At 49.0% G+C, this 25,855-nt stretch overlaps 1 protein-coding gene across 5 annotated transcripts in view; it reads right to left on the bottom strand.

Annotated features, from left to right (window-relative positions):
- mio (GATOR complex protein mio) overlaps positions 1–25,855 on the bottom strand; it is a 547,780-nt gene that overhangs the window by 270,853 nt on the left and 251,072 nt on the right. For all 5 annotated transcript variants that reach the window (XM_072286653.1, XM_072286650.1, XM_072286651.1 and 2 more), the window contains 2 exons: positions 21,098–21,241; positions 8,643–8,717 (listed from right to left, as the gene is read on the bottom strand). In XM_072286653.1, coding sequence (XP_072142754.1) covers positions 8,643–8,717; positions 21,098–21,241 — 219 coding nt within the window. The remainder of the gene's footprint in view (positions 1–8,642; positions 8,718–21,097; positions 21,242–25,855) is intronic.

Genomic DNA, 25,855 nt, shown 5'->3' with positions numbered 1-25,855 from the left:
ATGGTTTTGTTGATTGTTCATGCTCCTTATTATTATTAAATCAATTCTTTTTCCAATTTTGATCTGTGATATTGCTACGGAACAATATGTGCGATCACGAAAAGGCGAGCAGTGCGAAGACGACGACGACGATGAGAAGCTCGCGCGGGCTGTTGCATCTTGGCCAAGCGCAGCGTATTTTCTTGTAAATATACTTGTACATAGCTTTTCATCTGCGTCTTCCTACGTAACATATCTGGTGGAGGTGGACGTTCCCTGTACCTCGTCACGGAGCTTCGCAGTGGACGGTACGTCGAGCCTTCCTTCATGGCTCCCGGCGACGACACCTGCTGCCACTTCGACGACCTACATCACTCTCCCCGCTCCCCGTGATCCTGGCGTATTCTCGGGCGAAGATGGGGAAGACATCGGCGACTGGATCAGCATGTATGAACATGTCAGCCGCAATAACAAGTGAGACCCTACTATTATGCTGGCCAACGTAGTCTTTTACCTCGGTGGCACACCTAGAGTTTGGTATCGCACGCACGAAGATGAGCTCACCAGTTGGGATTCACTTAGGACACAGCTTCGAGACTTGTTCGGCAACCCCTACGGTCACCAACTTGCCACGCAGAAGGCGCTTTCCGGCCGTGTGCAGACGTCAACAGAGCCCTATGTCACGTACATTCAGGACGTCTTGGCTCTGTGCCGCAAAGTTGACACCCACATGACTGAGTCAGACAAGGTTGCCCACATCCTCAAAGGCATTGCCGATGACGCCTTCAACTTGCTCGTTTTCAACAACGTGGCGACGGTGGATGCTGTTATAAAAGAGTGCCGCCGCCTGGAACTCGCTAAAAGCCAACGTATCGACCAGCAGTTTGCCCGTCTGCCCAACACCCCAGCGACATCTTCCTGTGCCGACACTCCTCGTCCCAACAACACTGCCGATGTTACCAGGATCGTCTGGCGTGAGATCGAGGCCGCCTATTCGGCTGCCTTCGACTCCAGTTCCACCAACACATCTGCAGTCACGGTCTCACTGATCCAGACAGTTGTCCGCCAAGAGTTCGAAAACATGGGTCTTCACACCATCTGCCCGGCCCATCGTCCTAATACCCGCCCGGCTTCTTCGATTCCGCCCCGTCCCACACCTTCTTACCCACCACGTTTCCGCAACCCATCTGAATGGCGCACTGCTGACGACAAGCCCATTTGTTTTCACTGCCATTGATTCAGGCACATTTCTCGGCACTGTCGAAGTCGCTGGAGTTCCCCGACCCGGTCTACTTATACCGCCTACTCTCGCCCCCCAGGTGGCCCTTCTCGTCCCTATGCCGCACGCTCCTATAATGCCGCCGCTGATTCTCCTGCACCGAACCGCTCCTATTCTCGTTCGCCTTCGCCCCAACAACGACAATGTTGCGCTTCCCAGCCCCGTCGCTCCTATTCGCCGACTCCCTTCGGACGCCGCTCCCAGCCGGAAAACTAGATGATGCAGCGCCTCAAGGTGACGCTGCATTGCTCCCTACACCGCCAAATCCTCTACTGACGTTGCCCACTCATCTGAACCTTCTTGACGTGCAAGTCGACGGTGTTTCTGTGTCTGCACTCATAGTCACTGGGGCGCATTTGTCCGTAATGAGCGCTGACCTTCGTAACCGGCTCAAGAAAATTATCACGCCCGCCACGACGCCTGTTGTCCGTGTCGCCGATGGCAGAACAGCCCCCGTAATTGCTATGTGTGCCGCCCGCGTCTCCTTCACCGATCGCTCAACAATCGTGCTATTCACAGTCATCGCCCACTGTCCCCATGACATCATCCTCGGCTTAGACTTCCCCTCCGCACATTCTGCTCTCATCGATTGTTCCGCCAGTACTCTCCGCCTTGACCTGCCTGTTCTGGATCCTGCTGAACCACACCCCAGTCGCCTCAGTTCCGTCGACTTCGTTTGTTTCGCTCGTGCTCCTGTGGTCGCCCTCCCGTCACGTCGGACTTTCGCGATACACAGGGCCCTACCGTGTGCTGCGCCAGGTGACGCCTGTGACTTACGAAATTTCTCCTGTGGGTTCAACCTCGTCCTCTCCTCTGGCATCAAGTGATGTCGTGCATGTCAGTAGGCTCAAGGCCTACTACACTGCTTCCGAGTCCGATCTTTAGTCGCTCCGGGACGGCGCTTTTGCAGCCGGGGGTAGTGCTACGGAACAATATGTGCGATCACGAAAAGGCAAGCAGTGCGAAGACGACGACGACGATGAGAAGCTAGCGCGGGCTGTTGCCTCTTGGCCAAGCGCAGCGTATTTTCTTGTAAATAGCTTTTCGTACATAGTACATAGCTTTTCGTCTGTGTCTTCCTACGTAACAATATGCTCCTCCCCTCTGTAATATGCAAACTCTGAGGGTAAAATAAATAAATTAATAAATAAATACAATTATTTCTGCTGTGACGAGGTTTATTTAACTCCTCAAGCATCAGCCAGACAGTGGCAGCAACCATCCCACAGCTTCTGCACTTTGTCTCAGATAAGATATTTTTTGTGCGTAACAAAGACATTTGTGGGAAAAGAAGTCTCAGTTCCGTTGTGTGGAAGGGTTCTTGTGCCTAATAATAAAATTTTAGTCAAGTGATATCTGGAACTCCTATCCTATCCGTACACACCCAGGTGGCTCCATCACTGCAGTGGTGTCATCACACTTTCTTGCTGGGAACCGGTCACATATGAGCGGGGAACCTTTGTTCAGATAGCAGGCACAATTGGAGAGTGGCGCTAGAAATGAATTTCCCCAGACCAGCCTTAGACACCTCGCTGTGCGTGTTCTCCTGTGCTTGCTAGCTAACTTGCATAAAAAAAAATATGCATGCAGGAGCCCTCAAAAGGCAAGTTCAACTCAATTCGTGGTTTAGAAGAGGCAAAAAAAAAAAAACAATCCGAGTTGTGTTTCTTTTTATTACCACAAAAGGAGTGAGTTCGGAATGCAATATGAATGTAATTTGGATTTTACCACCATTAGCACTACGCAAATCATTGGAACGACCACAGAGGGTTCGAAAAGTAGGCTAAATTTTTCTGCCTAAAGTAAAATAATGCAATATGTTTTTGCAGTACCAGATTTATCAGTCCTGTGAGGGCATTATGTAAAATTTTATTCAAAATAGGCACTTATGGTTTTTTTTAACGTCTTAAAATTGGCAAATTTTCTTTCCTATTGCAGTTTTGGCATTTTCAGGATTTTATAACGAAATGAATACCTAATGATTCTGCACATTTCTTACACCAATTCGTGAGAAATTGTTTGTAGATTTGTTAGAAAATTCCTAAGCTTCGTCGCCTTAGCTAAAGTGTCCCTACAAGGGCACTGATATGGGTGTCAATGTGAGGCTCTTGTTCAGAAAGCAAAACTTGGCAATTTTTAAAGAAAATACTGTGGGCGGCATAAGCCTGTTTCCTTGGACCAGTAGTTCTAATAGTTTGAAATTACTAAATAAATGTTTGGAGGAGTACAATCTCTTAGTTTTGTAGTGATAGGTACTCAAACTTGTAAAATTTACAAGTAGGTGATTAAATTATGTCTTTTTCCGGAAATCTGCACTGCGTCTTGCAATACAAAGGTTGATTCCTTTCTGGAGACATTTGCCCACCTCTTAAATTTTCGCTGTAAACAAAAAAAAGACTTGAGACCCCCCTAAGTCTGTCCTTATCTGAACCCACCCTGTAATTGGAAACAAAAAAAAAAAAGAACTGCCGAATTTGCCTGCTTCAATTTGTTGTTTCTTCTGCATGTGCTTCATTTCTTTCTTGCGGCGGCCATATTTTCATCTGCATCACTGCTTGCAGTGCTTTCAGTTTCTGACCAAACCAGAAATGGTTTGTTACATCCACTATGGCAAAGAGGAAGCTCTAAGTGCAGTTAACGAAAACAAATGCTGTATAAGCCGATACTTTCTCAAAAATTGTATTTATTGTGTATTATACTAAAATGCAAGTCCTTTTTTTTCAACTTCCTGTTCCATTTCTTTTGTAATATATAACATGATGATAAATGCAGATTTAACCCCATTCGAAGATAATACTTGCTAACCATAAAGAGTTAATTCCCCCAAGCTGTCCTTGGCTTTGTTATCTGTTTCATTTGCTAGATGTTTCATCTGTTACACAGTTCAATCTGCAAACTCATGTCCACAAGTTGAATACGCCCAGCTGCCCAATTCTGTAATAATATGGCATGAGCGCTGTATCCAAGTGCATCATTAATTATGTGCCCGTGGGCCATGGCAAGTGGTCACAGTGCATGGCCTGCCTATTCCCATCGGCACTGGTAAGCCTGGTAAGCCGAAAGAATTGGGTGGCTCTACTGTATCCGCACTATGCAGTAAAATTGAAATTACTAGCTGCACGAATTGGTGGCTGATAAGAAACCCCACAAAGCAGCGCGAATCGAGGTGGCATAGAGGGAATAGCATCTTCGTTGTGTCTGGTCTGTCAACTTCCTTGTCCCATTTTACCAATTTTTTTTCTACGCCTGGGCTTCTTGCAACCATTAAGCAACTGTAAAAAAGAGCATCGAGCAGCTGTGACTTCACCATAATTACATAAATTACTTATTTATACATATACAAGCACAAGATGTAAAATAGTGATCAAAGGTGTGTAGGTACCACTGATGGGTAGTGAAACAACTGCAAATATCAAACGCTTATAGCAGCGAGAAATCATGTGCCCTGGAAATGCACACAGTGATAATAAGGTATCAATAAACGCGAAAAAAAAAATGTGAATTTCCCCCAACTAGCCAAAGTATTGGTCCTGTTGTAATATGCACGCCACCGGTAAATTTTCCGCACCTCCTTTGATTATTCAGACTTCCCTGCATCACTGCCGCATTCTCCTGGACGGTGGCGGATTGTGTCGCGTAATAAATACCTGACCTCCAGCCTAAGCACTCAATCTTTTTATTCTATTGCTTGTGCCGTTCCTCCTCTTAAAGAAGGGAATTGCACTAAAAAAAGACACGGACGAGTAAGGACATGGACGGGCACCTTCTTTCCATTCCATTCCCTTCTTTAAGTATGTATGACCGACTCGCCCAACAACGTGCTCTCCTGAGTTCCTCCTCTTCCTTCTCTTCTCCTCTCCGCTGCCACCTGTCGGCAATGATCTTCAACGTATTCCCAAGGGGCCAAGGTGATCACTTGGCAGCTGGTTCTTGGTAGCTTACTTTGAGTACGTACACCTTCTGAACAGTTCGTTCGATCGTCTATTCAGAAGCTAGTCGAAGTGTACAAACGTGTGCAATACCGTCCTTTCCTGGGTGCACTCATAGAACTCTGCCCAGCTTTCATGGTAGCAGACGTGCGCTGTCGTCAGGCATAAGCGCCGTGTCCCCTTCGTGTAGCCGAGGTAGTTCACGAACAGGACTGTTGTACACGGACCACCAAAGTGAGAGCAAGTCCGACCGCTTCCATCGGACCCCCGATAGCATGTGCAGCGGAGCAGGTCTGCTCTTGTCGATGATGTGCCATCGGAAATGCTGGATTCTTGCAGAAAGCACGTCTTCCAAGCAAGAAGTGTGATGCAGTCAGCGGTACCAGTTCAACCGGGTTGCTGTTAAAGGGCCCCTGAAACACGTTCGGACAAATTTTGTGGACGCCTAGGGCGCAGCTTAAGTAGAACGTTCGCACTACAATTTAAGTGAAGCATTACGTATTAATGGAGATACAAGCGATTACAAGTTACCCTCCTCCCGAGCCATGCTTTTCCTCCTCAACTCGTTCGCCGAGAGATCGGGGCTAAGCTCCGCCTTCACTGGTCCTCAGTCACGATGCGACGTCTCATCGTCCACTTCCGGTTGTTTTGGAACCCGCCCCCGCCAGCGCGAAACCTCTCCGCTAGCCGCTTGGTCGTCGACCCCAAGCGAGAGCTATTGAAGCAGCGTGCGTTGCGAGCATTCTGTCGCAGCGCCGAACGTGTCTGGTGTTCCGGTAATCACACACTACCTGAATATTTCGACGGAACGGTTGAGACATAAACTCAAGCTGATGAAGAAACTTTAGCGTACACGTACGTGAACTGCCTGATCGGTCTCCACGGTCCAGCCAACCGTTGGCGCAGAGCTTAACCAGCCAAGAAAGAGCTAATATTGCTCTAACCAAGTGTAAAACATTTTAAACATTTACAAAAACAATCTGTTAACGATTACACTCCTGCGAAAAATTTACACCAGCAGCAAAGAAGAATACATTTTGTTACTGCTACTGTGTGTGGTTGAGCTCTATGCCACCAGGTGGCTGCACCGTGCAGACCATTCACATTTGCGCTTCGTTCATCTCCTGAAACGACACGCAAGGGGACACGGCAGGGCCCTGTCCTCTTGCGCTTGCGTTTGCGTTTACCCTAATACCGGACTCGCGAAACGCTATTGCGTTAGTAATCTTCGGGTGTAAAGTGCCGCAATCGCACAAATCCTGGCGCTGATCGGATAGCGGCAGTCCGATGCGCTGCAGCCAGTCCGCTCGTCTACTGGCTTGCAGAGGGACACTATGTCGCAGCTTGGCATATTGCCAGTCGCTACGTTTGCAATCCACAACGCAACAAAGTCGAATCATAGCGCTCGTGAAAAGACAAACCGACACTGACGGCGGAGCCCTTGTCAAAGACGGAGCACGTTGTAACACAAGCAGACGACACTTGCTGAGTGCCGGATGTGCTTAACTGTACTGAAAAATTGTGTTTGTGCATTCTCTTTATGTTACTTCCTTTTTATAAAAAACAAATTAACTAACATTCCAACTATCATGAACATCATTTGTTTACCATAAAGTTGGAAAAAATATTGATCACGCGCCCTGGTCAGCCAATTGCACAGCTCGCCCCACTGACATCATATGGGTGATTTCGGTCATATGGGTAGGGGCGGCGTAAAATACCGCCGAGCAGTGTGCTGCGATCGGCAGCGATGTGCATTTTTAAAACCTTATAATAAATTACACGCTTTACGCAGAGCAGTTATATGTGTCAATTAATGATCAGAAGGACCTACTCTAACGACTAAGTACGTTTGTAGAAAATCGTCAAAATCGTTTCAGGGTCCCTTTAAGATAAATAAGAGGTCCGCTGGTTATGACTGCTTCAACTTCGCAGAGAAGAGTAGAGGGGGCCTCGGTGTTAAGACTGCTGTGCCCAAGTGAACGTCTCAATGCGTTTTTTGTCGATCTGACGAGGTGCTCCCTCCAGCCTCCCCAACAAGGAGCTTTATCTGCAATTAACTTCCATTTGATCTTGACATCAGCAGTGTATTCTTGAAGAGCCGGTAGAATAACCTTAAACACTCACGCACAGCTGTGGAAAGACAGTGCATTATCCAAGTATATGGTGTCGGGGGTTTACACTCCATGAAACAAAACGATGGAAGGCCGAAAGTGTGGTGGTCGTTATTACATTGGTTGTCAGTTCTAAATGGAAGGCGCAAGTGACGGCACATGAGAAGATCTGGATGTATGCTCTTTTGCTGGTAGCAGACATGTCACATGCGTAGAGAGGCCCACAGCAATCCAAACCAACGAAAGAGAACAGACTTGCTTTGGTGATTCTGTCTCGTGGCAACGGAGCAAACGGTGCCGTCTTAGCGACAGGCTTATGGTGTTTGCAAGATAAACAACTCTGCTTAGCACCTTTTTAACGATCTGCCATCCTTTTACAATCTCAAACCTCTCTCGAAGCTTGCAAAGCGTGGTCTCGACTCCACCATGGAGTACGCACTCATGCGCAGCTAAAACAATGAGAGAAGTGAATGCGTGCCTCGGTGGAAGCAGGACTGGGTGTCTGACGTCCAAGGATGCTGCGAGCTGCTGCAGACGACTGCCCACACAAAGTAAAGCACTCGCAACCAGGAAAGGATATAGTCAAAGAACTGTAGTTGTAGATGGTAACCCTTTTCTTATGCGCAGCGCTTGCACTTTTTTGTACAAGATCTCTTGTTAGACGTTTTCCAACCAGTAGAATTCAGCCTTATAAAGCTCTGCTGCAATTAATGGTCCAGCAGTCAAAGACCGCTACGACCACGCGAAGCCTATACTGCAGCCTATACTGTTCTTGCTATAAAGCCTATAAGTAACTGCACATACCCTGGCCAACCGTGCAGCCGTCCAGACTTGAGGCACATCCTTATGCAGCAAGCTTTGGTCACACCCATGAAAACTAAAATGTGTGTGTGGACATTACGTTAACCGTTTTGCTCGAAAACATGAGTATTTTTCACTGCAATACCACCATCCATCCAAATTTACCTTGGAACAGCACGGTATCAGTGTCCTCTATGTTTGGAGCGTCGGCGAAGCTAGTGGTTCGGCAACCCGTGCAGCTGCCAAACTGTGGTGTGCACGTGCGATGCCACAAGGCAGCTGCATGCCACCTGAAACTTACATATTTACTGCAACAGTTGGTGCACATTTCCCAAGAAAGCCTCAGTATCATCACACAGCACCACGCACAATGTCCAAGGATAGCTTTATCTTGTGCTTGTGGTGTATAAAACTCTAGTTCAACGATTATAAACAAGCACTAACCAATGAGGTATTAAACAAAGTAAAAGTAGAGGCTTTCCAAGGCCATCACATATACTTGTGGTAAACAAGAAATATACAGCATTTCAAAAGGATATGATCAAGCCACGACCAGAGGCCACGGAGGTGGGAGTCCCCAGGGCAAAGCTCTGCATTCTTGCCAAGGTCTTCAGGCTGCAAGGGTAACATATGGTGACAAGTCTAAGCTCTCAAATTAGCCCCAAATTTCTTGTGCTAAAAGGAGAGCGCAGAGATGTTCTTCACTGCCTGTTGCCGCGTGAGCGCATGTCTACCCTGGCAGACAACTTCCAGTGGCAACTTCCAGTGACAGAACCAACTTTGCTTTCTGGTGGGATGTTTCGAATATTTTTCAAAAATATTGCTCCCCAAAGCGGGGGTGTAGCTCTTGCACGAGTACATACGGTATTGTTCTGATTTTCTTTTATGCATTTAGGGAAATCCAACACGGCCGCAGGTGGAAGCTACGCTCATTCAGTATCTGTTCAGACAGATGAAAAGTGCTCTGGAACACCGGCAGACTACTTGGCGCAGTAGGACTCGTGCAGAAGCTCTTCACCCCAGCTTTACCTTCATTGCCACAGGAAGCTGTGCACGAGTATAGCAGGTGTCACGCTAGCGATCTGAAGCCTCCTTGAACACGTTGTCGACACATAGAACCAGCAGCACATCATTGTACGAGAGGGTCCTAGAGCTGGATGCTGCTGTTTGTTCCTGATTTGGCTGTGAAATTTATGATTCTATGCTAACAAATAGCTGCATAAAACAATAATGTGGCTGCAATCTAGGAGAATAAAATTAAGGTCATCAATGTACCGAATTAATAATTGGAGCTGTGGCTGAAGAGGTTTCAATGCTCAGTTTTTAGGCTTCCACCGATGCATCTGCAGCTGCGACCACTATGGATGTCTCATGCAGTACTGAAAGTCTGGTAGAAGATGTGCCTGTTCCACATGCTGGCAAGACAAAAGTGCAGTTAAAGGGCAAATCCAACATTTTTTTAACCATATTGTGGCCATTTATAAGCTATTCTTTGTCATTTGTACATGACCATCATCATGTGGGGTTCATATGGGGTTCTTCTTCATCATCGCTTGGGGGTGTTACGTTTCGCCTACAACGCGCGGTAATGCCGGCGCGGATGCAACGGACGCCGGGGCTTTGTTCAAAACGGCGGACATTTTGGCCTGTTCGACGCCGCCGCAACGCCTACCCGCCAAGCGTGTCCAGGCGTGTTTCAGTGCCACGTGTCTTCGTGTGTGCCCTCGCTTGTCAAAGCGCGGCAGCCGGGGAGCGGAGTTCCCCGAATGAGGAGCCTGGACGTCTCTCGGCTCAACTGTTCGCGCCGTCGTGTGGGTGAGGGTTGGCGATGCGTCACTACACTCGGTTCAGCAGGTCTCTCGGCCCGACAGTTCGCGCCGTCGTGGGCTCATGCTCCGCCGTCCCGTGACCTTCATCCCGTGACCTTCCCTCCTTCCCTTTTGGACCGCGACGCCGAGAGTATAAGAGCAGCTGCCCCCGGACGCCAGGAGAGAGGCTCCGATTTGTACTGTTGAGTTGCGTGCTCTCCCGTCTCTCCACTTCGGTCGACCTGACCGGCCGCTCTTTTGCTATGTTAGAATAAACAAGTTGTTCTGTTACCAGTCTTCTCTTGCTTTGCCGGGACCTTCGGATGCTTCCAGTGCCCCAGGCCGCCAGGCCAACGCTACCCTTGGGGCTTGCGACCCATTGGCAATAACGGGCGTCAGAACCGAGACCCCAACAACTCGTGCCAGCGGTGCGATTTCCAACATCTGGTTGCCAGCGGTGAGATCGCGACAACGGAGGCCAGCAGCGAAGAGATGCGGTTGACTGTATGCTGAGCAGCACAACGACCATCCGGGAGCAGCGCAACGAGCCCTGTGTGATGACTGGTTGCCTGCAGCGGAACGACTGCGCTGAAGTCTTGGCTGCGAGGTTTGGTGAGTGCGGGACTTTCTTCTTCTGAGTTTTGCCAGGCTTTTGTTAGTGTTAGAAACAGAGCTGGTAATTGTGGTTGTCGTTGCTACCGGGTTAGTTTGCGGCAAGACAATAGTAGGCAGTAGAGAAAGCAGCATTCAGAGCAGCCATGGATTTGAAGTCGTTGCGCAAACCGAAATTGCTGGAGCTTGCGAGAGAGTTGGGTCTGGATGTCTCAGACAAACTCAGAAAACCAGAACTGCTAAGGGCTATTCTTGAGTTAGAAGCTGAGGATGACGAGCTGTCGGAATGCCTTGAGACCATTGAGGAGAGGGAGACGGCAAAAAGACAGGAACGTGAACTTAAAGAACAGAAAGAGAAACAGGAGCGTGAACTTAAAGAACAAAAAGAGAAAGAAAAAGAAGAGCGCGACCGTCAACACGCTTTGGAAATGAAGCGTCTCGAGTTAGAGATGGAACGCGCTCGTAATGGAAGTCAGGCACACGGTGCAGGAGAACGAGTATTGTTCAAAATGACTGACCTGATGCGGCCGTTTAAGCTTGGAGAGGACATTGGTTTGTTCCTGGTTAACTTTGAGCGAACGTGCGAGAAGCAGGGGTTCTCTCGGGAAACGTGGCCACAGCGCTTGCTCACTTTGCTACCCGGCGAGGCGGCCGACGTAGTCGCTCGCTTGGAGAGAGAGGAGGCAGAGGATTTCGACAAAGTGAAATCGAGTCTGCTAAAAAAGTACCGGCTGTCAGCGGAGGCGTTCCGTCGGAAGTTTCGGGAAAACGAGAAAGGCAGAAGTGAGTCATATACAGAGTTTGCGTACAGGCTTATGTCAAACATGCAGGAGTGGCTCAAAGAAGAGAAAGCGTTTGGTGACCACGAGAAAGTTCTGCAGTGTTTCGGGCTAGAACAGTTTTATAGTCGGTTACCTGAGAACGTGCGGTACTGGGTCTTGGATAGGCCAGACGTTAGTACGGTGGCTAGAGCCGCTGAGTTAGCCGAGGAGTTTGTGACGCGTCGGGCTCGTGGAGCTAAGGACGGTCAAAAGGGTGAATTTGGCTCCAAGTTTGAGAGGCCAAAGTTCACGCCCATGAGAGCAAAGGGGGACACACGTAGTTCGGATGCGAGTGAAAGCAGTCCGACCGAACGTACGGAGACGGCGGCAACCGAAGCCGAACGCAGAAAGCGGTTCGAGACGAGGCAAGCGCGCGTTTGTTATACGTGCCAGAAGCCGGGTCACTTTTCGGCGCAGTGTCCAGAAACAAAAACAAAAGTCGTGTTTTTGTCTTTATGCAGCACTGACGAGAACATGAAGCTTCTCGAGCCTTACATGCGAGACCTCCTCGTGAACGGGAAAGAGTGCCGAGTGCTTCGCGATTCCGCAGCTACGATGGATGTCGTTCACCCCTCTTACGTAGAACCCGATATGTTCACGGGCGAGTGCGCATGGATCAAGCAAGCAGTGGAAGCTCATAGCGTGTGTCTGCCGGTAGCAAAAGTGCTTATTGAAGGACCTTTCGGAGCACTTGAGACGGAGGCCGCAGTGTCATCTATGCTGCCCCCCCAGTACCCGTACCTATTTTCGAACAGGTCCGATCACCTCCTGCACGAGAAGGGGCTTTTGTTTGGTGAGGCTAGCGTTCAGGCCTTAACCAGATCGAAGGTTCGGGAGCTCGCTGCAAAGGCGGTAGTTGCGGGGCCGACGTTGTTGAACGATGAGAAAGGGTCAGAGGCGCAGCAAGCTGGTATTCAGAGCACGCCCGAACAGAATAAAATTGAGCCTGTAGCGTTAAAGGCAGCAGATACTGGAGAGGAAATTCCCGACACGGGAAAGTTAGAAGAGCTGTCTCCAGATTTGCTCATCGCGCCTACGTCAGACGGACTTAACAGGTTGCTAAAAGTCAGCCGCTCGGCTTTGATAGCCGAGCAAAAGAAGGATGGCAGCCTAGAAAACATACGCTGCATTATCAAGGAAGGTATCGCCAAGAAAAATGCTCGCTTTGTGGAAAGAGGTGGGGTCCTGTACCGGAAGTATCTAGACCGCAGGGGAGTGGAGTTCGATCAGCTGATCGTGCCTCAATGCTATCGTCAGGATCTGTTGCGCTTGTCGCATGGGGGTTCGTGGTCCGGACACCTAGGAGTTAAGAAAACTAAGGACCGTCTCTTGCAGGAGTACTATTGGCCAGGGTGTTTTCGGGACGCAGACCACTTTGTGAAGACATGCGACACCTGTCAGCGGGTGGGCAAGCCAGGGGACAAATCGAGGGCGCCGTTGAAGTTGGTACCTATCATTACGGAGCCTTTTAGACGGCTCGTTATTGATACAGTGGGACCTCTGCCGGTAACAGCCACGGGGTACCGACACATTTTGACTGTGATCTGCCCAGCGACAAAGTTCCCTGAAGCAGTGCCGCTTAAAGAACTCAGCTCAGTTGAGATAGTCAATGCACTACTGTCCATATTTGCGCGAGTTGGTTTTCCTGCAGAAATCCAGTCAGATCAGGGTACAGTGTTTACTAGCGCTTTGACGACAGCCTTTCTCGAAAGGTGCGGGGTAAGGCTGTTACACAGCTCAGTGCACCACCCCCAGTCGAATTCCGTTGAGAAGCTCCACTCCGTCATGAAGCGCGTGTTGAGAGCATTGTGTTTTGAACATCAAACTGACTGGGAGCTGTGTCTGCCTGGAGTGATGTTTGCTTTAAGAACCGCGCCGCATGCGGCTACGGGGTTTTCGCCAGCTGAGCTGGTGTACGGTCGCTCGCTGCGATCTCCGCTTCGCATGCTTCGAGAATCATGGGAAGGCAGGGGCGACGACCCAGTCGTGGTAGAGTACGTGCTTAAGCTCCTCGAACGCTTAAGAAGGGCACAGGAGTTGTCAGGTGAAGCAATGGCAGAGGCCCAGCAGAGGGCCAAGGTTTATTATGATCGGACAGCCAGGGCCCGTCGTTTTGAGGTGGGCGATGAGGTCATGATATTGCGCACATCGCTAAAGAACAAACTCGACGTGCAGTGGGAGGGCCCAGCACGGATTGTTCAAAAACTGTCGGACGTTAACTACGTGGTGAGTCTGCCAGGAAAGCGGAAAGCACAGCAAGTTTACCACTGTAATCTGCTCAAACCCTATAAGCAACGGGAAGCAGTGGTGTGCATGATGGTAAACGTGCCCGAAGAGCTTCCGGTCGAGCTTCCGGGACTAGGCTCAGTGACGAACAGGAAAGACACCGATCAAGTCATTAGTGACTTAATAAGTAAAGCATCGCTGTCGCCTGAGCAGAAAACAGAACTACACCAGCTCTTACAAGAGTTTCAAGGTCTGTTCTCTGAGAGGCCTGGTAGGACTTCTGTCCTTACTCATGACATAGAACTTACCTCCCCAGAGCCAGTACGATCCAAGGCGTACCGGGTGTCACCCCGCCAGAGCGATATTATGGAGGCTGAGGTAAAGAAAATGCTACAGCTCGGTGTTATTGAAGCGGGTGAGAGTGATTATACCTCCCCTTTGATTTTAGTTGAGGTACCGGGCAAGGAACCTCGTCCTTGCGTCGACTACCGCAGGCTTAATTCCATCACTAAGGATCAAATTTATCCGATCCCTAACATCGAGGAGCGCCTTGAGAGAGTGAGTAGCGCTCAGTTTATTTCCACCCTAGATCTTGTCAGGGGTTATTGGCAGGTTCCACTTACAGAAGAGGCTAGTAGGTATGCGGCGTTCATTTCACCAATGGGGACATTCCGTCCTAAAGTTTTGAGTTTTGGTTTGAAGAACGCGCCATACTGCTTTTCAAGCCTCATGGATAAAGTGTTGCGGGGACAGCAAGAATTCGCTTTACCGTATCTAGACGACGTAGCGATATTCTCCGCATCCTGGCCTGAGCATATGGCCCACTTGCGGGCAGTGCTAACCCGCCTGCGCGATGCGGGCTTGACAGTCAAAGCTCCCAAGTGCCAGTTAGCACAGGCCGAGGTTGTCTACCTCGGACACGTGATTGGTCGGGGTCGTCGCCGCCCCTCTGAAATAAAGGTGGCCGCTGTGCGAGACTTCCCGCAACCGTGCACGAAGACTGATATTCGGTCGTTCTTAGGTGTCGCCGGCTACTATCAGAGGTACATCCCCAGGTACTCTGATATCGCGGCTCCCTTGACGGATGCTCTAAGAAAGACAGAGCCGCAAACAGTCGTCTGGGATGAGACGAAGGAAAGAGCTTTTAGCGCCCTAAAGAGCGCCCTAACAAGCCAACCTGTGCTACGATCGCCCGACTACACAAAAGGGTTCGTTGTTCAGTGTGATGCTAGTGAGCGAGGCATGGGCGTTGTACTGTGCCAACGGGAAAATGGAGAAGTAGAACACCCCGTCCTGTATGCTAGTCGTAAGCTGACCAGTCGTGAGCAGGCGTATAGCGCCACCGAGAAAGAGTGTGCGTGTATCGTGTGGGCCGTTCAGAAATTGTCATGTTACCTAGCTGGCTCGAGGTTTATCATTGAAACGGATCACTGCCCTCTCCAATGGCTGCAGACCATCTCTCCCAAAAATGGCCGCCTCCTGCGCTGGAGCCTCGCTTTGCAACAATATTCCTTTGAGGTGCGTTACAAAAAGGGGAGTCTCAACGGTAACGCCGATGGCTTAAGTCGAAGCCCCTAACGTGGGAATCAGCCTCAAAATTGCTTGTTACTGATGTTTTTCTTCCTGAGGCAGGATTTTTAACTTATTGCTTTTGTGTAGTGTTTCAAAGTGATGATGTGCTTTTTAGTGCAATTTTTCCGATTTGTGGACGCGTTCTGAGTGCTGCTAAACTACTGTAAGGAACTAGGCAGCAGTATAAAAGGGGGAAGAGCCTGGCAGGGCTTAGTGAGGGTTGTGCCGTGCTTGCTGACTGAGCGGTTGACTTTTGGCGTGGTTCTAACGCTTGCCGGAAACGAGAACAAAAATGTCAACTCTCCCGAAGTCACTTTGCAGTGTCCTGTGTGCACCTGAACGTGAGAACGAGGCCTTCTCTGTGCGCTGCGCTCAAGAAACGCCCAAGGACGCCCAACTTCGGTTATGAGCATCATCGAGCGACATCCCTCCGGACAGCGGATGCAGTCCCCTGACCATCGGGATCTCCTTCCCCCGGCGGGGCGGTCTGTTACGTTTCGCCTACAACGCGCGGTAATGCCGGCGCGGATGCAACGGACGCCGGGGCTTTGTTCAAAACGGCGGACATTTTGGCCTGTTCGACGCCGCCGCAACGCCTACCCGCCAAGCGTGTCCAGGCGTGTTTCAGTGCCACGTGTCTTCGTGTGTGCGTGTGTGTGTGTGTGCCCTCGCTTGTCAAAGCGCGGCAGCCGGGGAGCGGAGTTCCCCGAATGAGGAGCCTGGACGTCTCTCGGCTCAACTGTTCGCGCCGTCGTGTGGGTGAGGGTTGGCGATGCGTCACTACACTCGGTTCAGCAGGTCTCTCGGCCCGACAGTTCGCGCCGTCGTGGGCTCATGCTCCGCCGTCCCGTGACCTTCATCCCGTGACCTTCCCTCCTTCCCTTTTGGACCGCGACGCCGAGAGTATAAGAGCAGCTGCCCCCGGACGCCAGGAGAGAGGCTCCGATTTGTACTGTTGAGTTGCGTGCTCTCCCGTCTCTCCACTTCGGTCGACCTGACCGGCCGCTCTTTTGCTATGTTAGAATAAACAAGTTGTTCTGTTACCAGTCTTCTCTTGCTTTGCCGGGACCTTCGGATGCTTCCAGTGCCCCAGGCCGCCAGGCCAACGCTACCCTTGGGGCTTGCGACCCATTGGCAATAACGGGCGTCAGAACCGAGACCCCAACAACTCGTGCCAGCGGTGCGATTTCCAACAGGGGGCTGGCTCTCGAATGTGATCCGTGCTGTGGGCGTGATCGGTTAGCTGCATCTTTGACTCGGAATAAGTGTAGTGACAACTGCTACGTCACAAGTGGTGGAGTGTGCTTTTCGGTCCTCCGTCCTCTGACTCCCCGCTCAAACTCCTGGAGCTTCGATCGGGTCGCCGATTGTGCCAGCTGTCCGCCAGCATGTCGCAGGACGAGCCAACAGGCACTTCTACTTCCACCACCCTGGCCTCGGCTACCCCAGCCTCTCCGTATTGGGTTGTCAGTGGGCACCAGCATGATCCCCATCTGTTAGCTAGACTTCGCGGTGAAGACGTCAAGGATTGGCTGGATGACTACGACCGAGTGAGTTCGGCTAACCGTTGGGACGATGTGTCCAAGCTACGTCACGTCGCCTTTTATCTGAAAGGAGCAGCGAAGACTTGGTTTTTCAACCATGATGTTGATTTCATGAACTGGGGAGCTTTCAAACAGCAGCTCCACCAAATCTTTGGCACACTGGCTGTTATTTCCGCCCTCACAAAAAAGACGCTCGACATCGGCAAGCAACAACTCGCGGAATTTTCTACGTCGTACATCGAGGATGTGCTTGCTCTTTGTCGACGCATAAACACGGCCATGACCAAATCAGACAGGGTTCACCACATCCTCAAAGGCATCGGAGCTATTGCTTTCAATGCTTTAGCCATCAAGAACCCCTCTAGCGTCGCTGATATCGTCGCTACTTGCCAGTGCCTTGACGACCTCGAATCAGTACAGTTGCAGCCAGACACCACTGCAACCACTACCGCCGCCGACCCTACATTACGAGCAACGATACGCTCAATAATTCGAGACGAGATACAGTATCTTGGCTTAGCCGCAGGGCCTATGCCTTCTCATGCTTCGGATACCAATCTGCAAGACGTTATCAAGGAGGAATTGGCATCCATGGCTGGTGCAGCGTACACGGACCCTCTAGGGCCCCACCAACGTACGCATAAGTAGCCACAGTTATTCCAGTCATCGTTCCATCGATGCCTCCAAAACCAACACCGGCCCACATAGCTTCCATGACTACCAGCGCACCTACCCAAACCAGCTATCCGCAGTGGCGTCCTCCTCGTCCAATCTGCTACTACGGCGGCTATCGTGGCCATATAGCCCGTTTTTGCCGCAAGCGCCAGCAAGACGAGCATCGCGGATATGACATATACAAACAGGATGACTTTCCACCCGGAGCTACTCTCCAACGTCTAGCGAGCCTCCATGACCAACGTCGTCCTTATGGACCACCGCGCGGCCGCTCTCCATCGCCTACTGTAGCATTTGAGACAGCTCAGACGTACCGTCCTGCGACACGCCGCTCGCCATCACCCTTTCGCCGCTCTACGCCCCGACTTCGACCTGCTTCTCAATTCACCGAGTGTCGTCCGGAAAACTAAATTAAGCAGCTTTTGGAGGAAAAGCTGCATCGAACAAGAGGACAGAAAATCCTCCATCGCGTCCGTGATATAATTGATTGATATCAATGCTTCTATGTATTTTGTCAATTTATAAGTAAAGAAAATATCACACAAACTATATAGCTATATCAGTTCGAAACCAGCAAAGCAGTGCATGCCGCTGATATGAAAAATATCAAGGCCATGAAACGAACAAGTTGAGGACAAATATGTTAATGAAACTTTGTCATTCAAGAACCTTGTTGACATTCTTTTACATATGCGATGGCCAATGAAAACTCTCAATGGCGCTGTGATTTGTTCCAATGTATTACGCAGGAGCAGCTGTCACCGGTCGTGTATCGTCAGTAATTGCACCGAAATTATAGTCGCAACAGAGAGCACGTATAGAAAGCACGGGCTCTGGAAAAATTTACGAGGGGGAGTCAAATGAAAGTGAGCCAATGCGAATACATGACAAACTGGGTACTTTATTTAAATGTAGTCTCCATGAGCATTTAGACATTTGTCCCATTGACTAACGAGTCGAGTGATTCCCGTCTTATTAAACTCCTTGGGTTCCTGCTTCAAAAAGTCTGCAACTGACTCTTTCACGTCATCGTCCGACACTCATCTGGTTCCCTTGAGCTGCTTTTTTCCGTTGCCCCAAAATGTGGATGTCGCAAGGCAACAGGTCTGAGCTGTATGGCGGTTGTTGCAGCGTTTCCCACTTGAACATTGCCAAATTTGGGTTAACGACATCGACATCGCGACGGGAATTGTTGTAGAACAAGATGACCCCATTCGTCAATTTTCCACGTCGTTTGTTCTTGATTGCGACACGCAGCCGATCCGGCATTTCAGAATATCAGAAACAATTGATAGTCTCTCAAGATTTAGCAAATTCTATCAGTAATGGCCCCTGATGATCAAAAAAAAAAAAAGTCAACATCTTCCCGGCGGAAATGACGGCCTTTCCTTTCCTTGGGGGTGGTGAATTCGAATGTGTCCACTGTAAGCTTTGCCGTCATATTTCAGGCCCGTAACAGTGGCACCATTCTTCGTCCCCGATCACAATTGCAGACGAGAAGTCGTCACCCTCACTGTGATACCGGATCAGATGAGTCAAGGCAGCACTGAACTTCTCGGTCTTCTGGCGGTGGTTCAAAATCGTTAGCATCCATTGCGCACACAAGAGCCGATAACCGAGATGCTCATGAATTATGGCGTGAACCGAAACATGACTGATGTTCACGCGCTCTGCCTGTTCGTTGATGCTTATCCTCCGTTCTTGTCTCATCAGCTCATCAACCTTTTCAATTTTGTTAGAGGTGATTGCACGATGACTTTGGCCCGGGCTTGGATCGTCTTTGCAACTTTCACATCGTTCTTTGAACCGTTTGCTCATTGGCCAATTAAATACAACGTTCAACGTACACGGTAGCCATATGGGGACAAATTTCTTTTTGGGAACAACCTTCAGCTGTTAAAAACATCACGGCACCATGCTGCTGAACGTCTGGAGCGTCCATAACGTCACACAACCACGTTCAACCCAGTATATGAAAGCATCAAAAAACACTTATCCTCACACCTGCGTGTCACTTTTGTAAATGAGAGATGCCTCGGGGCTACGCGCATGCCTCGCTGATAATGAACCGAGCCATTATTGCGCGGGGGGGGCGGGGGGTGGGGTGGTGGCTCACATTTAATTGAAACGCCCTCGTACATTAGAAATGCGAAGATACAATGACATACACAAACGCGAAGATACAGCTTCAAAAAGGGCAAAAAAGTGTCACTGGAAACAAAGTTCATGGCACGAGGAGATGACCGACGAGACCATTATAAGTAATGTGGGCGAAGGCGATGACGCTGAGGACCACCAAAGACCAAAATATCAAGTGAAGAAGGCAAGCCAGTGGGATGCGTTATGTACCTTTGACACAATTAGTTTGTTTTTCGGCAAGCATGCTAATGACGTGGCAATGGACCATTTTTTGCAGCGTGAAAGCACAGCTGTCAAAATGCTGCAAGGCAAGTCTCCACAAAGTAATCTTACTGACTTGTGGCAATAAATTTTTGTCTTGCAGCACATTTCCCTGTCTTTGCTGTCTCGTATTCACCCCAACAAAATTACCATAAAAGAAAATTTTCTTGCTTTCCCCGGTGCGTTTCCCCAGTGGGTTTCGACTGCCCTACCGATAGAACATGCAAATGGGCGCTGACGAATGGTCTGACTCACCACGACAGGATATCGAGGGAATATGTCCGCCCCCATGCTGGACACCAATGCTTAATCGTTCGCATGTACAGTTCCGCGAACCTTGGTGCGTTAGAACGATTCTGTTCATCCATCACAGTGTTATGCTTTGAAGCCTTTCGCTGGAAGATCCCCCTGATGCATGCTGACACGCGTGCGAGACGTCCTAGCCCACAGCCAAGCCAAAGCCAAAGACCACTCCCTCTTGGGCCCGTGCCGTTAGGTGGCGTTAGCAGCACAACACTCATATTATTTTGCAACTACACTGACCACTGCCGGCGCTTAGCTATGCGAGGAAACCAGAAACCAGTGCACAGGAGATGCGAGACCCATGTGGGGACAGCAACATGAGGGGGTGCAGGAGAGCATCCCCACAAATTGCTACGCTAGCTTTCTCTTCTCGCACCTGCTTTTGTTGTTGTTCCTGCACAGAGAAATACAACGCTGCGGCTATGTTTTTGTTTTTTTTCTTTTGCAACTGAGACATTGTAATTTCTGTTTTTGGGTGATACAAATTTCTGCACCATCACAACATCTGTATCATTGAGATTCTGATATACAATGACAGCAATAATAATGATAACAGTCAATAATAATCATAAAAATAATAATATCAATAATAACAACAATAAAAGTTGCCACTCACTTTAGCATACGCTAAAGAGGATGAAGGCGAAAGTCTGCACACTCACAAGACATTCAATAAATTACTTGACATTCTCATTCGAATACGCTGTTACTTCCTATTACTTATTTTCTCCCATTGAAGGTAATAAGTTTGAGCGCCTTAAACTGTGCCTCAATTAACTTCACCTTAACGCCAAAGCTCATGAGTTCGACTCCCACCAAAGTTCAAGGGTTCGACCGCCAATTTAGGTGCCATTGAATTTTCTGGACGGTCAAATTTTCAACCCATGATCAATCTAAGGCTCTCACCTTAATTTGTTGTATGCACTGTCCCCCTCATATGCTGTGCACAATGTTCTGTGCACCAAACGTGCCATAATCTTTTTCACGGTGTGCGGTGTGGTCCGCTTTGGAGGGCATGGATGCTGGAAACAAACCTCAAGGCCATATCCGAGAAGTGCCCGCTTGCGCATCTTGACCGCAGTGTCTCCTGACAGCTCATAGCTGTTGTCGCGGTCGTCCCAGCAGTGCACCAGTTTGCGACCCTGGGTCCACACCAACTCTGACGGAGGAGACCAATTCTGCAAGACGAGATGAGTGCCACTGTTACAAATTACAGACTCAAGCGCCACATTGCCACTTGTGCTTACTACGTTCTGGCACAATTTGTGCAGTGCTTCCATCACTGGCTTCCCAATTTTGCATATTTTAGGTGTCAAAGCACTCTTTGACACTCAAAACGAGTGCCACGAGTGTCTTTTGCGTGCACAGGTTCCCCCAATGAAAAGTTAGTTTCCTGATTTACAATTCTGCTACCGCGTTCTTCACTATCACTAAAAGGTGACTATATTTCGCTCTTTCATGGATAAAGTGTGCTCTTGCCAGAACCAAGTGAAATAATGCACTGCTTTTAGGTTCTCATGGCCTCCACATTTATGCTGACAGCTGTTGTGAATCAAATACTTATAAAAGCTAACTCGTACCGAGAATAAAAAAAGAGAATGGGCATGCTATGCAAGGACAACTCCTGCCATACTGTTTGCTTTTTTGTCGAGCGATTCGGATTATTTATTGGAGTGAGCCTCACTAAATAATTGGGAAGAACTAAAAAGCAATGTAATTGGGAAGCACTAAAAAGCAACCCTTCAACATAAGCTGGCAAGTGCACTGAAAAACACCCCAAGCGATTTGTTTCCATGAAAATATCCACTGTGAGTATCCTTTTTCCAAGCTCCAAAGAAAGCACACAAAATCTAAAAAAAAGTACAGAGGCACTTACACATAGCAATATTAGTGCACTCGAACATTCTTCAGTAAGAATGATTGCTACTACTGCACACAGACAAGATCTATGAAGCGGCCCTGGGAATGACAGTAACATTTCCCAGCATAATTTGCCCGATGAAGTGATAAAGCTGCTCAAGTAGCAATGAAGAGGGCAAGGCAACTCTTCAACTCTTGTCAGCAATTGACAGGGCTCATAGAGGGTGAGGATATCATGGTGATGAATGGCGAAGCATCAGACACTGGTCAGGCTGTTGTTTCAGGGACATTATTTTCATTTACAACCTGTTATTATGTTTGTCCTGTTTACTTGAGACCCGTATGAAGGCACGGATGGTGTTGCACACAAATGCCTAGTCACATGGCACTGCTTTAGTATTTGCACACATTAAAATTATAGGTTTTTAAGTGCCAAAACCATTTTGCGATAACGAGGCATGCCATAGTGAAGGACTTCAGCAATTTTGGCCACCTGGGGTTCTCTAACGTGCACCTAAATCTAAGTACACAGGTGTTTTCGCACTTCGCCCCCATCGAATCCCACTGTGGCCGGGATTCGATCCCGCGACTTCGTGCTTAGCGGCCCAACACCATAGCGCTGAGTAGACCATAAATATGATCGCTTTGCTGCAAACAAGGAAGGACGGAATGAACAAGGGGAGCGCCAACTTTCGACTGTTTATTCTCTATTGTATAACATGCAATATATACACGTAGGCAAATGCACGACATACAAAAACAGCTTCAATCGCGCAACACCCTAATCACAGCCGGCTATCAAAAACCTTCTTTCTGCATGCACAAGTAAAACTGATGTGTCACTAATACAAGACAAACCTCGCTCTTTAATATGAAATGCCTCTAAAAATTCACGTGCCGTGGTGTCCCTGCTTCTTCCAAGAATCCGTATTTTGTCCAGTCGTAGCTCACACTCATGCGAATTGCAGTGCTTAGGCAAATGTGCTCTGTCTTGAGAGCGACAAAGAAGACGATCACCAACAAGATAAAAGAGACGACGTAGTGGGGCTGGCTTAATATTTCATCATACTGGATGCACCAGCGATATCTTCTGCAGAGTAAACACGGGTCCCATGTCTGACACTCCACCCAACCACAACGAGCGCGCCCACCTCATCGCAAGGCAGCTTACCCGCCGCGCCGCGGTCACCCAGAGGGCAGCCGCTGCCGTTGTTGTGCAGGACCCCAGCAGAGGAGTGACAGCGGCCACCCCGTCTGGCGCGGCCACTGTCGTTAACAACACAACATAAATCACGGCGGACGGGGCTGAGGATCACGCGGACGCCGACTGCGATGTCAAGGAGTTTCCAGCAACATACAGAGAGGTGCTTGGCCACTATAGGAAAGAACAAAGAAAATATTCACAACCCCACGGGCGCTTAGACAGGTCCAAGGCAGTCGACCTGAGACGGTTGCAGACGGGCACTTTCACCAACCCCTACCACCTGCACCGCCTGTGGCCCGCACTGTACCCGTCGCCCGGCTGCCCGTGGTGCAAGCACGAACGGGCCGATATGGCCCATGTGCTTTGGGAATGCCAACGCCATGAGGAAGAAGGACAAGAAGGAAGGGGGAAGACAACAGCAGGACCCTCTGAAGAGGGGCGCCTCGCTGAGAGATGGCAAGCCGCCCTCCTCAGCGAGGCACCCGAAGACCAGGAGTGGGCAGTTCAGCGGGCCAGGGCCGTTGCTGAGGATCTTGAAAGATTTTCCTCGGACAATGGACCCCTGGCAGCCTAGCCCCAGGCACCAAAATCAATAACCATTGGACAAAGAAAGTTTATTCCTATCCTATCCATGTCCCATTTAACCTTATATGTATCTCTGCCTGTATCAGTAGTTTTGGTTAGCGATAACAGCATACCACACAGTATGAATCACACTTGTCAAGTGGTCGAGCGGCCAGCTGCAGACTGCCCGAGCGTCCGAAGCTGTGGTATGTGCTGGGTTACAGATTTGTTTGTCCTACAGCCATGGGCCAAGCATGCCGCATGATCATGCGTAGTTTTATTTCACTGTCAGCCCATGTCCTTATTTTGTTTATTTTTCGTAAGATGGTGACAACATCGGCTGATTATACACTTTAGAGAAACACAATTCAAATTTACAACCTGCAAGGGGATAAAAACTAATTTTTTGTTCGGTCTTCTTTGGCCCGTCCTCTATGATGCACTTGCACGTTTCATCGAAATTCTGTCCTGCCGAACAGCCATCGCATTCGTTTTATGTAAAATCCTTTGGATATTACTGCTTGACAGAGTAAAGAGGCATTGCTGAAGCACGAAGTTTACATGTATCATGCTAAATTATCAACTGGAGTGATTGCTGCATTGAGCATTGCCAATAGCCTCACACAGGAGGCTAACATAGACGTAGCATAATAGTGTTGAAATGGATGAGAACAATGCTGGTAGCTGACCAAAATATTCTGCAACAAGTGGTCCTTAACTTCATAATGCCCAATGTATTAGATAGGCTACGCTGAGTTTGATGCCTCAAAATTGTGACTGGAGTGCAGAAAACTTGGGGCAAAGTCGATAGTTGCGTTTCTGATGCGTTGGAGTGAAGCTTCAGCTGTGGATAGTTTAACAAACTAATAGCTAATTCATTAGGCTATAATTTAAAAAATATTTCCAAGTTCTTTTTCTACAAATGTACTCTCCATGGCCAGGAATAAATGTCAACGATGTGTTAAAGTTTGCCTTGATGTGGAACTGCGTGGGGATTACAGGGTTGAATGCTTCGAGGTTGCATTGGGTTGGCCATAGACAAGCAGTCTTATGTTTCAGTTCCTGCTCCAACCGATCAGATAGCAAGAAAATTTTCCAATTCACACTGGCAATTCACAGACGCCACTGCTGTTGAGTGGAAACAGGTGCAACCAAGCTAGTTCAAACACATGCACACACCACAGCTGATGACACACGTTAGTTGTTTGCGCAGCCAAGCGAAATTTCCGCATACTCTAGTTGCTTTTGCACCCAAAGGCTGCACAGTGGTTTCCTGACCACATTGTAAGAACTGACATCTTGGAGAATGAGCTAAAACATCTCCAAATCATTTCACAGCATGCTACGACAACACGGGAATGCATTCAAGCAGCACTGCGACATCTTGCACAATCCAAAAGAGGAAAGACTCACGGCGCGACCTTTGCTTCTCGCCAGATGAAAAAGTCTTTTTAGGAGATTTTCACGATGAAACCTTCGAGATTCGCAAGGCCAGGAAAATGAATTTCTGTGGCGACACCAGTCGTGTAATCCTACCCCTCGAAGTGACCCGAACATGCAACACCCCCAATCCAGCTTTACCATCTCCCGCTAGGTGACGTCCATAGCCTTCCCTCTGAGGTTTGATAGCCTCCACTAGCATCAGTTGTGGTGGTGACATAGAGTGCCCACGAACCTTTTTGTCTTTTGTCTATAGACCTGTATATATGTCCCACACTTTCTATTTGGATTTCATCTCTGCAGGACAGGGGGAGAGGGAGTAATTTGTGGCATAGTCATCACTGCCATTCATCGTCATCACATGTCACAGTCACCGTCACAAATCTTGCATAGCTCAGCTCGTGACCCATGGACTCGCATGCCCTTATCTCGGTAGTCCTAGATGCCGCAGCCTTTGCTCCACCGTGTTGCTTTGCTCTTTGCCTTCCCAAGTAAATGCAGGGTGTAGGAATGAGGGAGCATGCCAACGGCACTAGGCCTTGGCACACTGTGCAGCGCCACTGGCATGCCTGCCTATCAACCACGGTCCAGTTTAAGAAAACAATGGATGACAACCATGTGTGCAATCAGAAAGCATTCATTACGCTTGCAACTAACATTTCCAGCGGACCAGCTAGTCGTAGTTTACATCACTAAGGGTTCCCTCGAAGAAACTAGGTAAAGA

This window comes from Dermacentor andersoni, chromosome 2, assembly GCF_023375885.2.
Source record: "Dermacentor andersoni chromosome 2, qqDerAnde1_hic_scaffold, whole genome shotgun sequence".
NCBI lineage: Eukaryota > Metazoa > Arthropoda > Arachnida > Ixodida > Ixodidae > Dermacentor > Dermacentor andersoni.
This window is presented reverse-complemented; position numbering and strand designations above follow the sequence as displayed.